Source organism: Pelobates fuscus, chromosome 5, assembly GCF_036172605.1.
Source record: "Pelobates fuscus isolate aPelFus1 chromosome 5, aPelFus1.pri, whole genome shotgun sequence".
Lineage (NCBI taxonomy): Eukaryota > Metazoa > Chordata > Amphibia > Anura > Pelobatidae > Pelobates > Pelobates fuscus.
In genome coordinates, this window is record NC_086321.1 from 337,018,448 (window position 1) to 337,034,837 (window position 16,390).

The window sequence follows — 16,390 nt, forward strand, 5'->3', positions numbered from 1 at the left end:
GTTCGATTCTGTTTTTCTCTCGTTTCAGCTTACAGTCCATCAACACTGTCTAGTTTGACGATTACTCTTGGATGGTGGACGTCGTTATATTCATCGTGTCTAGGACTTCGTTTCTTCCCCATGATGTTCTCTGCCTTTTATTCTGTTTTTGTCGCAGCTTGAAAGAGGAAATGATGCATGGGGAGGGGAGTTTTATAGTACCTAACTTTTTTCTGATTGGTTGTTTTTTCTGTGCTGCTGTGGAGTTCTAGTAAAGAGAGACTTAAGCAAATACTCGCCTCCTGTCATTAATAAAATTAAGATTATAGGTACACTAAAGCTAGCATAATCTACAATTTGCAATGAAGATTGTACATCTTTGCCATTTAATCACATGTATTAATCAGTATTTTCCATTCTTGAATGAAAACAATAATGAATGGGTTCTAAAAGACAAGCCAGACAATTTTTCTGAAATAGATTTTGAGAATCTAATTGATATAACTTCTGACAGTCAACCAAGCCAAAAATGTAAAGAAGTTTCCCTTATTGCTTTTTTGGGTGATTTACGCGAAGAATACCCAGAATTGTCCAAGCGGGAAATCAAAGTTCTGTTGCCTTTCGACAGCACATACTTTTGTGAAACTGGATTCTCGCTCTACTCTGCAAGAAAAACAAAGTATTGAAATCGACTTGACGCAACTGCAGACATGCGAATGCAATTGTCAACAATTAAACCAGATATAAAAAAGAATTTGCCAGCAAAAGAGAACATTACACTCTGCTCATTGAAAGGTTTACGCTGCGCTACTCTACGGCGCACATTTTTTTTGTTGGAGTTCCAAAGTTTTGCTATACCATGTCAAAGGGTTGCAAGGGAAAAATTTATTTGGAAACCCTGCTCTATCCTATAGCATAAAATGAATACTGCTTCTTTGCCTTAAATTACAATTAAATCTCATAAAACGTTGCACTTCCTTTATCAAGGTAGGTGATTTGCAGGAAGCAGGAATCTTTAATTTTATCTTTCTTGATATAAAATGAAGAAATAAATTGTCACCATGGGCTACTACTCCTAACTCATAGAGCTCGAGAATTAGAAAAATCCCCAACAAAAAAAGGAAATGAGGACAGTAATGTATTAGAGTCACTGAGTGGTCAAACTGAACTTGATGCCTATAGAGAGGCAAATATTGCACCTGCAAGCAGGTAGATCAGATAAGGAATGCAATGAGGTCTACAAGTACAGAGATCAAGGAAGTCAAATTACCAAAAGGATGGGGACATGGTTCCATCTTGACTGGCTAATATTCACCTACCAAATCAGACAGAGGTTGACGTGGGGACAAAGTTCTTCTTGTTACCTCCTGGCACCTCTATGGAACACAACCTTCAGGTTACCATCGCAGGTAATCAATATGTTAATCCAAACATGCCCAGAGGTTGCTCTTTAACAATCTTTTCCTAATCAAATTCCACATAGGAAATAAAAATTGTTATGCAATGTTTTACTGCGAATGAAACACCAAATAGTCCATTGAACTGGCAAAACATACCCAAAACAGCTTCTATAACCTGCACTGTTTCACTAATAACACCTGGGTAAAGATCTAAAATAATTGTGTATGCTCCCATGATACCAACTATGGTGAGATACTACAGGTCCTCCGAATGTTAATATGGCATTCATGGAGGCCTATTCATCAGCTTCCTCTGGTGAAGACAGATTGTCTTCCATTGTACAAGCCTTGTCTCAGGTACTTGCAGGGGACCTCTACACTAGGGAACTCTGCTCCTTCAACTAAAGCTGACAAAGATTTTGATTAAGGAAACTAGTGCTATGTTTCAAGAAGACATAGCGGTGTTTTGGGAATAGCCAAATAGCTGCAGTGGAGGAGGATCTGGGAAGTACAAGGGTGGCTCAGACAACTATGAACACAGCCCTTAGGTCCTTACAAAAATGTTGAGCTGACCCGACCCCGTGCATGTCCCAATGAAGAATAGCGCTAAAGCCAGGAGTGTATGACTTAGGGGTGTCCCTAAGACGATCACCAACAATGAACTACCTCACTATGTCACACAGCTACTTTTTATTCTGCTGTCACCAATGCGTGCAAAACTGATATTGCTTGATCATTGCGTTCGTCTTCTAGGGTTATAAAAAGCTGCTCCAGAGGTATCTAGAGCTGTGTTTATCAAGTTTGTGCGGGACTCTCATAGGGAATCCTAATGAAGAACATCCTCTGTAACCTTTGAAGGTTGCCAACTTAACCTATACAGGGACCTATCACGACATACCAACTGATGGAGACAGTCACTCTGACAGATCACTTAACTGCATAGAAAGCATTAGATATCCTATAAGTGGGGGCCCACACAGACTCCTTCTGGAAAAAAGTGGTAAGACTAGCATTGCCACCTGACTGGTATTTTACCAGCACAGCCGGTATTTGTGGCTCTGTGACTGGTGCCGGTATTGCAGGAATACCGGCAATGCAGGGGCCGGTATTTCTGTCTGCTAGAACTCTGAGATGCTCTCCGAGATCTACAAGTATCTCTCCCCATGCTCCCTGAGACAGACAGAGTGGGGAGAGATACTCAGGCAGATGAGGAGATACATAGTTGCAGATCTGGGAGATTCTCTCAGATAGATATTTAGCTCCGCCCCCTCCCCCCTGCTTTGTCTTCTCACACTCAGTGTTCTTCTGAGTGTGCTGTGGCTGCCGCCTGTCTGGCTTCCCAGCGCTGAACTGGTTATCAGGCAGAGCAACTTTTTACAGCTCTGCAGTGTTCACCCCTGCCCCTCTCCACAGGACACAGAGATATAACTTGTAAGTAGCCAGGTCTCTGCAGGGAGGGTTTATAGAGGGACAGCAGACCTGCTCAGTAATGAAGATGGGAGCACTTAGGGACATAGAAATAAGTGTTTGTTGTATATTTATTTCTTAATTACCGTATATGTCTGAGTCTGAATGCCAGTGTATCACTGCGTCTGTATAACTGTGTCTGTGACTGTCAGTGTCTGTATAACTGTGTCTGTCAGTGTCTGTACGACTGTATCTCGATGTCTGTGCCTGTATGTCTCTGTATAATTTTGTATGCCACTATCTGTATGACTGTATCTGAATATCTGTGCCTGTCTCTGTAGGACTGTGTTACTCAGTGTCTGTATGACTGTGTCTCTATGTCTATGTATGACAGTGCCTGTATGACTGTATCTGAATGTCTGTGCCTGTCTCTGTAGGACTGTGTTACTCAGTGTCTGTATGACTGTGTCTCTATGTCTATGTATGACAGTGTCTGTATGACTGTATCTGAATGTCTGTGCCTGTGTATGACAGTGTCTGTATCTCACTGTATGTCATTATGCAACTTTCCTCTTCCAAATGTTATGCAACCTCCTGTGACGTCGTTTCTGGTGACATCCATAGGCGTGCGCAGCCTATTGCATTAGGGTGTGCACCCTAAAGCACAAGCACACGCCGCATATATATATGTATGTATGTATGTACATATATATATATATATATATATATATATATATACACACACACATACACACACTGTGCTGTGCTGTGTGTGCTGTGTGAGGGTGCTGTTAGTGTGATGTGTGTGTGACGTGCTGGTAGTGTGCTATGTGAGTGAGGGTGTTTGTGTGTGCGCGCTTGTGAGGGTGCTGTTAATGTACTGTGTGTGAGGGTGCTGTTTGTGTGTGTGTGTGCGCTTGTGAGGGTGCTGTTAATGTACTGTGTGTGAGGGTACTGGTAGTGTGCTGTGTGTGTGTTTGTTAGGGTCCTGTTTGTGTTTGTGAGGGTACTGTTAGTGTGCTGTGTGTGTATGAGGGTGCTGTGTGTGAGGGTGCTGTATGTGTGTTGCAGCTGTGTATGTCTGTGGGTGCTGTATGTGTGTTGGTTCTGTGTATGTGTGTGGGTGCTGTATGTGTGTGGGTGCTGTGTATGTGTGTGGGTGCTGTATGTCTGTGGGTGCTGTGTGTGTCTGTGGGTGCTGTGTGTGTCTGGGTGCTGTGTGTGTCTGTGGGTGCTGTGTATGTGTGTGGGTGCTGTATGTGTGTGGGTGCTGTATGTGTGTGGGTGCTGTATGTGTGTGGGTGCTGTATGTGTGTGGGTGCTGTGTATGTCTATGGGTGCTGTGTGTGTCTGTGGGTGCTGTGTATGTCTGTGGGTGCTGTATGTGTGTGGGTGCTGTATGTGTGTGGGTGCTGTGTATGTGTGTGGGTGCTGTATGTCTGTGGGTGCTGTGTATGTCTGTGGGTGCTGTGTATGTCTGTGGGTGCTGTGTATGTCTGTGGGTGTTGTGTGTGTCTGTGGGTGTTGTGTGTGTCTGTGGGTGTTGTGTGTGTCTGTGGGTGCTGTGTATGTGTGTGGGTGCTGTGTATGTGTGGGTGCTGTATGTCTGTGGGTACTGTATGTCTGTGGGTGCTGTATGTCTGTGGGTGCTGTATGTCTGTGGGTGCTGTGTATGTCTGTGGGTGCTGTGTATGTCTGTGGGTGCTGTGTATGTCTGTGGGTGCTGTGTGTGTCTGTGGGTGCTGTGTGTGTCTGTGGGTGCTGTGTGTGTCTGTGGGTGTTGTGTGTGTCTGTGGGTGCTGTGTATGTCTGTGGGTGCTGTATGTGTGTGGGTGCTGTATGTGTGTGGGTGCTGTATGTCTGTGGGTGCTGTATGTCTGTGGGTGCTGTATGTGTGTGGGTGCTGTATGTGTGTGGGTGCTGTATGTGTGTGGGTGCTGTATGTCTGTGGGTGCTGTATGTCTGTGGGTGCTGTGTATGTCTGTGGGTGCTGTGTATGTCTGTGGGTGTTGTGTGTGTCTGTGGGTGCTGTGTATGTCTGTGGGTGCTGTGTATGTCTGTGGGTGCTGTATGTGTGTGGGTGCTGTATGTCTGTGGGTGCTGTATGTCTGTGGGTGCTGTATGTGTGTGGGTGCTGTATGTGTGTGGGTGCTGTATGTGTGTGGGTGCTGTTTGTCTGTGGGTGCTGTATGTCTGTGGGTGCTGTGTATGTCTGTGGGTCTTGTATGTGTGTGCTGTATGTGTGTGGGTGATTGTGGGGGTGGAGGTGGGGGTACATTACTTGCTATCCCCCCTCCCTTCTTACCTTTTGTAGGGAGGGGGGATCCTGTTGCTGCTGATTCCTTCCCTGGTAATCCAGTGGTGAGTGAACTCTAGCCCCTCTGGGGCTAGAGTTCACTCTTGCGAGATTTGAGCGTTGCCGCGGCAACGCTCATATCTCGCGAGAGAAACTTGGCGGAGCTGCCGGCAATAGCTCCGCCGGGTCCTCTCCTGCCTCCCTCCCTGCATGTGGGTCAGTGGGGAGGAAGGCTGAGAGCAGAGCCGGCGCTCGGATAGCGCCGGCTGTGCATGAGCCGACAGGGGGGATCCTGAGATCTCCCCTGCCGGTCTCAATATACATAGGCGTGCCGCACGCCTATGGTGACATCACGCATACATAATTCATTATGCAAAGTAGCATGGCCAGTATTTTTTTCCAAGAAAGGTGGCAACCCTAGGTAAGACTTATCTTATAACTCACCCTTCTGAGGCACCTCAAGGACCTATCAGCAGAATCTATACCAGTGGTGAACCATCCCGTGTGGTCCGTGGACAAGATCATACCATTTGTGTCAAAAGCGACCTTGTCCAGGTCTAAGGAAGATCCAACTGGAAGAACGTTGCGCAATTGTGTTTTTCACAATTTTATTGTGAATTGTATCTTCTTTTTAGTTCATCTCATGTTCTCACTCTGTAGATTGATGTTAGTCATGTGGTTGCCTGCTTATTTCCATCTACACCTACCTAAGGTTCCTACAGGTGCTTACTTGCACCAGCCACCAGGCTACATTTTGGCACTTTATTCTCAAAGATTGCATCCTCCATCTATGTGTATACACTGAGGATGAGTGATCTTATTGCCGGAGGTCTGTTTGTTGTTTACACTGTTTGTTTGTATTCGTTGTGGTCATACTGTAATATTTTGTGTAAACAAGAAAAATATATCAGGGGGCAGATGGGCTCCGCCATGGCAGCAGGGTTGGCCAGCACCTCCATTGACACCACTGAGACTCTCCCAGCATTGCAATAAAGGTGAGGTTAAAGAATTAAAAAAACATTTTAATGGCAAAAAGGGGGAGGAGAGTAATCCAAACCATTAAAAGTACACTCCAATTAAAATATATATATAAAATGTATTTTAATGTAAGTGTTGCTTTAATTTAAGAGGGCTAATGTAAAATGCATTAACCCCACAATAAGTTGAAAGGGGCCAATTCAAGCTGGGGGTCTCCCAGCCAGGGTGGTGGCTCTCTTCTCTATGGGGGGCACACACCCGCTAGCCTTTGCAGTCTTCCCGCCTTTTTCTGACTACTAGCTGCGCATGCGTGCTATGCCCGTCCTCACTCTGACCCCCCCCCCTCCAGTGTCCGGGTGGGAGGGGTCTATGAGTGACGTTACGCCGCCCTCTGCTGGTCCGCTCAGTCGCTTTGCCGCCGGCTTCGTTGGTGCAGCTGTTCCCGTCTCCTCCGTGTCACACCGGCCTCTGATGAAGATGAACAGCACCAATGGGACCAAGCGGGCTCGCCACGACAGTTCCCCGCAGAGGGACGACGGCTACCAGACCCCCGAGAAGCGGGTGAGAGTGTGCTCCCCGGCGTCGGGCGCGGATTACCGGGAGTGGAGCACGGAGGACGTGTGTCTGTTCCTTGCCGGCCAAGGGCTCGGGGAGCTGCAAGCCGCCTTCAGAGGTACGGCAGCACTGTCTGCAGAGCACCCAGCATGGCCCACCGGCTGTCACCTCCGGCTGTCACTACACGGAGAATTGAATATATCAATGGCACAACTCCTATCTCAGGATAATATTTAATATGTGTTTAATTTGAATTTATTTTAATATATGTAGGATAATTATATTTAATAGCATAACTTTGAATATAATGGAAGGACATCTCAATATCATTTATTTTAACCTATCCTTTATCATCTCAATATCATTTATTTTAACCTTTTTAAGTATTTTAATATTAATTACAGTTCGGGGTTTAGCTGGGGTAGGCACTGTACTCCAGATTTTGTGGACTACATATCCTATGATGCTTTGCCAGCGTTGTGGTTGGATGAGCATTATGAGAGTTGTAGTTTGCATTGCAACACCTGGAGTGCCCAAGGTTGCTATAGTGCTTTTATGCTTGAGGAGTTTGCCCTCGTTTGTTATATTTTACTAAAAATGCAGATTTCAATGTAAATGGGCACTTTTACAAATTTCGGTGAATATGCCCGTGTGGGCATGTCTGGAGACCTTTCTCTCTAGGGTGTGCCTTCCTGTGAACTGTGTGCCAGGGGGCACACTCTTTGCACGGTGTACAGAGGGGGTGCTGCTGGCTTGACAGGGTCACCCCAGTCTGCACCTTGGACTAGGGGTACCCTGTCTGTACTGCAAGTTCCTCTCTGCAGAGGGGTGCCATTTTCTCTGCCAGCTGGACATGGTCATTCCAGTCTGCACCTTGGACTGGGGGCACTATGTCTGCACTGCAAGTTCCTCCCTGCGCAGTCTGCAGAGGGGTGCCATTGTCGCTGTCGCCAGGGCAAAGTGACCCCAGTCTTCACCTTGCACTGGGGGTGCCACTGTCTGCACTGCGATCTTCACCATGTGCAGTCTGCAGAGGGGTGCTACTGGTTAGGCAGGATCACTCTAGTCTGCACCATGCACTGTGAGTGCCACTGTCTGCACTGCGATCTTCTCAATGTGCAGCCTGCAGAGGGGTGCCACTGGCTGGGCAGGGTCACCCCAGTCTGCACCATGCACTGGGGGTGCCACTGTCTGTGCTGCAGGCTGAGAATCAAGGACACTTCAGCCTTCATCGCATATCACTGTTATAGGGAGTTGATTGATATGTACTTTGCTTGTTATTTGTACTGCATATCTTAGACTGACAGTAACAAAAGCTTGTTTAGATTAAGTATCTATTATCTTAGGGTTTATTTTTATTTGTTCATGGGCACAGAAACACAGAAGTCAAATAATATTGTGTAGTTGCTCAACAATATCAGATGACCCTGGGTTTATCTTCAGATAACTCTAGAATACTTCATTTATCAACTACAATTTTTTTTTTTCCACAGTTAAAGCGGCACTGTCATGCCGAACTTACCTTTCCCAAATCGATTCCTCTTCTCTCCCTCTGTCAGGATCTGTTCATTTCTTCCGGTCTACCTTTAGTTTTCTTTAAAACATAAGGCAAAGTAGTGACTACTTTGTTTTATGGAGGTTTCCTATGCGTGACCAGCGGAGGAGCAAAGTGTGCTTCGTTTCCGGTGGTCAGAGCAATTTTCCCACAATTCTCACCTTTGATCTCGCGCGATGCTTCCTGTCAGTATTCCCGAAGGTCCTGTCAGTTAGACAGGACGCCGGTGAAAGTACCGAATGAGTTTGTTCATTCATGTTAGGACGCAATTCGGGACATTGTTCGGATCGGAGTTTCATTTGAATGAATGAAACTCCGATCCTATTCGTGCTGCGGCTGCATCTTGAGGCCGCTTGGTAGATGACTCCCTATTTCCTCCAGTATCAGGGAGCTATCGACCAAAAGGCTGAAAGACCTAAATTGGTCTTTCTGCCAAATCTACTAATACTAAGAAAATATTACTTAGTATTAGTAAATTCTGCCCCTACTCACTATGCTGCGAGTAGGGGCATGTCTTTTAAACAGTGAGCTGTGGCTGCTCACTTACTTAAATTTTTTTTTTTATATTTTTCCCCCTCAACAAATGGCCCCATGGTGGGGCATCTCTTAACTACTCCTCCAAGCTCCCGCCCGTGCCCCGTGAGTGGGGACTATTAAAGTAAACAAGGGACATTTGGGCCCTAAAATGAAAATGGGGGGGGGGGGGGGCGGCATTGTCCTCCCCTCACCCCTGAGCGGCGGGTGGAGGCCCTAAATGAAAATGTTAACCCCCCCAGATGACTAGGGGTCCCCTATGCACCCTCCCACCCCAAAAATGTTTTAATAAACCCCCTACCTACTCCCTTCACCCTAAAAATAGTGAGGGGGGAACAATAAAACTAATTTATATAGCGCCACCACATTCCGTAGCGCTGTACAATTAGTGGACTAACAGACATGTAATTTTAACCAATTGGACGTACAGGAACAGAGAGGTGGAGGGCCCTGCTCAATGAGCTTACATTCTAGAGGGAGTGGGGTATAGCGACACAAAGGTTAAAAGTAGGGATACGAAGGGGGCGTGGCCAACTACGAGACTGAACGGACGTCTCCTAGCGGGGCTCCGGGCTACAGAAAGAATAACGAAACCATTCGGCCGAAACATAAGACTTCCCAGCATCCACACTTCACCCCCCAACAGCAGACATAATGGGGCGAAAAAATAAGAAGGCTCAGCGTCCGGAGGCACCCCGATCCCAAGATATAAGGATCTCCTTTGAAAGGCCTGTGCAGCGGCTGCAATACAAAATGGCGCCGGAAGCAGACAAAGAACAAGGGACGTCGGAGGACTCCAACGAGGAGGATATAATCTCCACGCCACAGTCAGGCGGAGAATCCGACACACCAGAGTCGGACGAAGACTCAGCCCCTGCAACAAAGGGAGACATCAAGAGGCTTCTGCTAGACCTCAGAAAGGTATGGAGGGAGGACTTACAGAAAGTCCAGAAAGAGGTGGGAGAGGTCCAAAACAAAATCCGGGCTATAGAGGCAAAAGAGGCAGCCAGAAGCAGCCAGATGCAGGAGACCAAGGTACAGATGGAGGGCTTAGCATCACAGGTGCAGCAGTTACACCGCACAGTGACAGCACTAGAAACGCGCCACAGGCGCCGAAATATACGCCTAAGGGGGATACCAGAAAACATAGGCACAGAGCACCTATTACAATACACACAGACCCTCATAGACTCACTGTGAATCAAGGGGGAGTCCAATCCACCAACGATCTCCTCGGTATTCAGAGTCAGGAAATCCCCGGCGGCACCAGAGGGAACCTCCAGGGACGTCATAGCGGTGACACGTGATATCACAGTCAAGAACGCAATAATGACAGCTTCCAGAACGCAGGGGAACGTAACCCATGAAGGGAACACAGTGGCAATCTATAGCGACATCCCGTTCACAGTGCTGGCAGAACGACGCACCGGTGGCGAGAAACCTAAGAGACCGCTCGATAAAATACCGATGGGGAGTGGAAGGAGCCCTAGAGGTGACAGCCGGCGACACGACCTATACAATGACCTCGGCAGATGACCCCGAAGAGCTGTACAAACTCCTTGAAGCAAGCCCGCAACAAGGACAAGGACAGAGACGCCCGCCACACAATAGAAAGCAGGCAGCAGAGAGACAAGCTCAGAAACTGGCAAAACCATCAGAGGGGGCTACATCCTGGCACTGAGCTACAGCAGCGGCAGCAGTTACAGCTACAGCAACGTTACGGTTTGACCTACCTGAAGACCCCATGATAGCGATGTTCAGAGACTCTCAAATCAACCACTAATATCTTACATATAATGGCACAGATGTGTTTTACTAATGTTTATGTTACCCATGCAAAATGCAAATTCTGTCTTACCCTTGAAACTTCAATAAAATACAAATTATAAAAAAAAATAAAAAAAAAAGTAGGGATACGAAGTAGGTTGAAAAGTATTCATTGGGGCTTAGTAGGTAATTTGACAGTTGCAGGAGAGGAGTCATGGGGAATGGGGGGTAAAAACCTGCTAACAGTTTAGTTGATATGTTTTCTTGAAGTGAGTTTTCAACGATTTTTTTTGAATGAGGAGAGACTGGGTGAAAGCCTTACGAAGAAGGGAATAGAGTTCCACAGAAGAGGTCAGCGTTAGAGGTGGGAGTACGGACAGAGGATATACGTAGGTCTTTGGCAGAGCGTAGGGGCCTCGACGGGACATACTTGTGTAGTAGGGAGGATAGGTAGGTTGGAGCAGCATTATTTAGGGACTTTTAAGCAAGCACCAGAATTTTAAATTGAGCCCTATAGCTAACTGGAAGCCAATGCAGGGACTGACAGAGCAGGAAGATGCAAGCAGACAGGAAAATGAGCCTAGCCGCCGCATTCATTATAGAATTAAATCCCTGTAAATAAATAACTTACCATTTGATGTCTTCTTATTTTCTAAAATCTTCTTTTTTCAGCCCCAAAAAAGGCCAAATAAAAGTCCATAATACCAGTCGGACTTTGAAAATAAAATAAACCCGAGCGCAAAAAAATGCAGAAAAGGAAAAAAACCAGACACTAAAAAAGTAATCCATCTTCACCCATGGAGGGCACAGCGCAGACTGAGCTCTGCAGGGCAAGGCTTTATAAGCCTTCCCCCGCCCTGCGGAGCTCAGTCTGCGCGGAGCCCTCCATGGGTGAAGATGGATTATTTTTTTTGCGCTTGGGTTTTTTATTTTATTTTTAGTTCGGGTATGATGGTTTTTTTTATTTGGCCTTTTTTGGGGCTGAAAAATGAAGATTTTAGAAAAAAGAAGACGTCGAATGGTAAGTTTAATTTTACTTTACAGGTTAGCAATTTTATTCCCCCCTCACTATTTTTTAGGGTGAGGGGGGGTAGGTAGGGGCATTTTTATTTGGGTGGGGGGTGGGTGACTAGGGGGCTTGGGGACCCCTAGTCACCTTGATGGGGGGGGGGGGGGAGGGGGAATTGACCCGCTGGGGGAGGACAGTAGGTCCCCTCCCCATTATCACTATGGCCCCACCCACCGCCCAGGGGTGGGGGCCGGGGGGAGGACAGTAGGTCCCCCCCTCCCCCTTATTACCATTATGGCCGCCGCCCAGGGGTGGCGGGGGGGGGGAGGACAGTAGGTCCCGTCCCTCTCTCCCCCCCCCCCCCCCTTATTACCTCCTTTTTTTTTTTTTTTTTTTTTTTTTTTTACAGTGAGCAGCCACAGGCTGCTCACTGTTTAGTGGACATGCCCCTACTCGCGGTATAGCGAGTAGGGGCATTGGGGAGATTTTAATCTCCCTTATGCTATTATGGGGGTCATATTGACCCCCATAGATTGAGTGGGGGGCTTATGAAGTGGTGGGGAGCTTCATCTACCCACACAAAGATGGCGGTGCCCTGAATAAAGATCGGGGCAGAAAATAAAGAATAAAAAATAGGTAATGTGGGGGGCTTAGGGGCATTTGGGGGTGACTAGGGGGTCAATTGGATGTAGTGGAGGCGGGACGGGGGTTAAAAAAAAAAAAACGGGATTCCGCATGACAGTGCCGCTTTAAATGCACATCTTTAGCCTGAAAAGCTGTTTTTAAACTATGTATCTGCACATACGCAGCAAATGTGCACCTTTAGTTATGGAAAAATTACTACTTCTTTTAAAGGCACACTCCATAATATATTCTGTTTATCATAAACACTTTGTATAGAGAAATTGCATTAAAATACTTTTGCTGTACCTAAACTTGTTATACTTGCTGTATTTTTAAAGGGAAACTGGAGTGTAAAGAGGACCATTTTTCTATTCGTATTCTGTAGGTAATCCATCAAAAAAATTTCTGCAGCGGCACTGTTTAGTGAGGCTGTCTGTAGCTACAGGCGTATCCCTTCCTCCGTAGAAAGAGCCATTTTAATCAGGATGCTGTTCTATGGACGATATGATCTATATCTATCTAATTCCTCTATCAGTAGTTTATGGGATATGTAGTTCATCCCCGAAGAGACACACAGGTTGAGGGCCCTTTCTGTAAACTGATAACTGCCATATCGTTGTTGCTATGAATCTACACAAAGCAAGGTTCACAGTTTAGTAATTTGTCTTGCGTATAACATAAGTTAGAACTTACATTTTAAGAAAATAATAACAAATACTATAACTTATACCTGGTTTTAATAAGCAAAAGTTCTTACACACGTTATTTTTTTTGTGTATTTTAGTTCTAGTGTGAATTTGCTTTAAAAAAATAAAAAAGCTTTATTACATCTAACAATCTGTTTGTTTTACCATAGAAAACAAAATAAGAGGAAGGATATTGGAAGATCTCACTGAATCACGCCTGAAGGAAATGCAAATTGAGTGAGTTGTGTTTATTTCATCTTGTGTGGAAAAAAGTGTTCAAAATGCAATGTTGAATTGGGTTTTATTTGATTAAAACTGTGAGAAATGAGTCTGTAGTATGATTGCGCCATAGCATCTACTATATGCTGTAGTGATTATGGTGCTTGGTAGGTGTTCCTTTTTAGATACAATACAGTGATATTTGCTTGTAGCAATACAACTACCAATAATTTGTGCCTTATGTGGGTGATCAGTAAATCAAGAAATGATTTACACTAAATCATAAGTCTTATTACAGGAATACTTCAAGCACCATAACTGTTACCGCGTACTTTACAGTGGCTTGACTTCTTACCTGGGGTCAATTCGGGCACTGCTTCCCGCGTCTATCGCCAATAGACATGACTTGACATGATTGCTGTCAGCCAATGAGCTGATCTCTGCAACGTCCGGCTTAGCTTGGACAGGGGACAGAGTTCTCTGTGTAAAGTAGTGGAGACGTTTGGGGGAACAAGTACGAATTTAAGAACAGTTTAAACAGTTTTATTATTAACACGGTGTGCCAGTGCATGCCTGGCACCATAACTGCTGTAGTGGTTATGATGCTTTGATTGTTTATTTTGATATGTTTATCAAAACAGTGCCAAATGTTTGGTTTGTATTTTATTTGGATATTTTTTATTTTGCTTTTTATTTATTTTTTTATTTCTTACATGGCAATCGAAAAAAACAAACTATTTTAGGTTTTTACATGCTAAAACCCAATAGGAAAGTTCATATGTTAACTATGGTTCTCTTTCAATGTTTTTTTTTTTATTTGTTTGTTTTCGTTTTTTAATATAGAAAAGGTTTGTTTATTTGGTTGGGGGGTTTTTTTTTGGTTTTTTTTTTAACTGTTCTTTCTACCTGTACATTCTATTTTCAGGCCTCTGGGGTTGCGATTGGAATTACTTCGCTGCTTAAGAATTCTGTGCCAGAGCTCTCCTGAAATAAAGAAGGTATTTATTCATCTTCTTGCCTAATATCCCATGGTGTCATTTTAACCTCTTCTCTTTTTATATTTGTTCTATTTTATTTTAAATAAACTGATCTTTCGGCATCTATCCTTTTTTTTTTTTTTTTTTTTTTTAAATCTTATGTACAGAGCTTCCATCACATCTAGGTTCAAAACAGACACCCTTAACACCATGTTGCTTGATGTCCCTTACACTTCAGTAAAATATGTTGATGGCTCATGATATGTCATGGTGATAAATTGTCTGAGTGTCTGCCTGCTCTTTGGAGTCACTGTTATTTTAACAACTCCTACTCAACATGTCAAATAAAGTGAACATTTCTAAACAAAAAACAATCAATGTGCATCATTAAAAAACATTAACTGAGACAAGTTGAGTAGGAGGGAATACCGGCAAAAGATACAATGAAGGAGGAGAGAGAAAATGGGTGCCAGGAGAGGACAGTGTCATGAAGGGCAAAATAGGAAAGTATCCCAAAGCAGACTCTTGCTTTTGATTGTTAGTGTATGCAGTCAGACTTTGTTCAGCTGTGAGGTGGCTCTCCATTACATTCAGGGGTAGGGAACCTTTGGCACTCCAGATGTTTTAGACTACACCTCCCATGATGCTCTGTCCGTATTATGACTGTAAAAGCTTTATGGGAGATGTAGTCCAGAACATCTGGAGTGCCAAAGGTTGCCTACCACCTGTAACTAGATGCTGCAAACTATAAACATAGCTTTTGGTTTCATTGACACCATGATTCTATTTATAATGTTTAGTGTCATTGTTTTACGTTTTCAGTTTGAAATGGGTGCATGATATATCCGAATTGGAAATTATTATTTTTTGGCCACTGCAGAGTTTAGCTGAAAATGCAAAGATTGCCCATGGCTAGCATCATCAAAGATAACACATGTGCTGCTTATCTGCTTCACATTACCTTGAATCCCTTTTTGTTTATATTCTGTCTAGCAGATGGGGATAATCCTACATTGTGTTTGAATTTGGATAGATAATAGTGTGCTTTTCCCAAGGTCACCAAGGAATAACTTGTGATTACAAGATGACTCTGCCAAGAGTGTTTTCCTTCTTAAGATCACATGTTCTATTATGCCTTACCAAAGAGTTACAGATAAAATAAGTTATTTTAGTCAATGGGAATCTGACATTGTCAAATGTTTTATAGGGATGACCTTTAAATGACACAAAAACATATTTCCCTACATAATCATGATTTCAAGCTTAGTTTATAAACAATAAGTTTAAAGGGACACTATATAGTCACCAGAACTACAGTTTATTGTATTTGTTCTGTTGAGTATAATCGGTCCCTTCAGGCTTTTTGCAGTAAACACTCTTTTCTGAGAAATGGCATTGCTTACGCAACAGCCTAGTGATGCCTCCAGTAGCAAATCCTCAGATGGCTGCTAGAAGTGCTTCCTGGGGCAGTGCTGCACAGTGTGACTGTCATTCAGTGTCTCCACCCATGGAGACACTGAACTTTTTCTCATAGAGATGCATTGATTCAATGGATCTCTGAGGAGATGCTGACTTGTGCTTGCTCTCCCCCGATCTGCCTTCTTGACAATCTGCTAATCCAATGCTTTCCTATGGGTAAGCTTTGTGATTGGCTGAGATCACTACTTCTGATGATGTCTGCCAAGGAGGCAGATTCAGCAGTTGCAAACTGGAGTAAAGGTAAGATTTTACTGAATTTAGGGGAGCCAAGGGGTTTAGATAGTGTTTTTTGTAAAATGTGTTACAAGGGTTTATTTTTGTTTTGTTTTTTTACACTATAGTGTCAGAAATAAAGGTTTGTGTTCCTGACCCTATAGTGTTTAAATGGCACCTGTAGTGCCTTTAAAAACAGCATTATGTTCCATCTCTATACTCTTCTAGCACTTTTGCAAGCAAATTGATATGCTGTGAGAAACTTATTTAAAAAATTTCTATTTTTTTTTTGTCCCATTTGTCTTTCAATTCCTTGGTAGATACTGGCTTTTTTTAATTTTTTTTACACAAAATACATCCAAAGATGTACTGTGTTGGTTGACTTTTTAATCGTCTGGTGCGCTCTCTCTCCTTATCTCTGAAGGTATTCAATGATCCTATACACGGCCATATTGAGCTGCATCCTCTCTTGGTACGCATTATTGATACCCCTCAGTTTCAGCGTCTTCGATATATTAAACAGCTTGGTGGCAGCTATTATGTGTTTCCTGGAGCCTGTCATAACAGATTTGAACACTCCATCGGGTAATGTATCTAATCATCTAAATCAATTTATTACAAAACACAAGATTTGGTGCAACTGAACCAATTTTATGAGGAATTTTTAATTCCTGATTGGTTAATTGTTTTACCTCATCCTGGTAAGTACAGG

At 44.1% G+C, this 16,390-nt stretch overlaps 2 protein-coding genes across 2 annotated transcripts in view; one reads left to right on the plus strand and one right to left on the minus strand.

The window, feature by feature from the left end:
* LOC134610317 (zinc finger protein 239-like) overlaps positions 1 to 16,390 on the minus strand; it is a 94,294-nt gene that overhangs the window by 30,266 nt on the left and 47,638 nt on the right. The gene's annotated exons all lie outside the window — the stretch shown is intronic.
* The window catches only part of SAMHD1 (SAM and HD domain containing deoxynucleoside triphosphate triphosphohydrolase 1), a 37,607-nt gene continuing 27,704 nt past the window's right edge, over positions 6,488 to 16,390 (plus strand). Inside the window, exons 1-4 of the mRNA XM_063453262.1 lie at positions 6,488 to 6,733; positions 12,961 to 13,027; positions 13,935 to 14,007; positions 16,103 to 16,263. Coding sequence (XP_063309332.1) covers positions 6,532 to 6,733; positions 12,961 to 13,027; positions 13,935 to 14,007; positions 16,103 to 16,263 — 503 coding nt within the window. The 5' untranslated portion in view covers positions 6,488 to 6,531. The remainder of the gene's footprint in view (positions 6,734 to 12,960; positions 13,028 to 13,934; positions 14,008 to 16,102; positions 16,264 to 16,390) is intronic.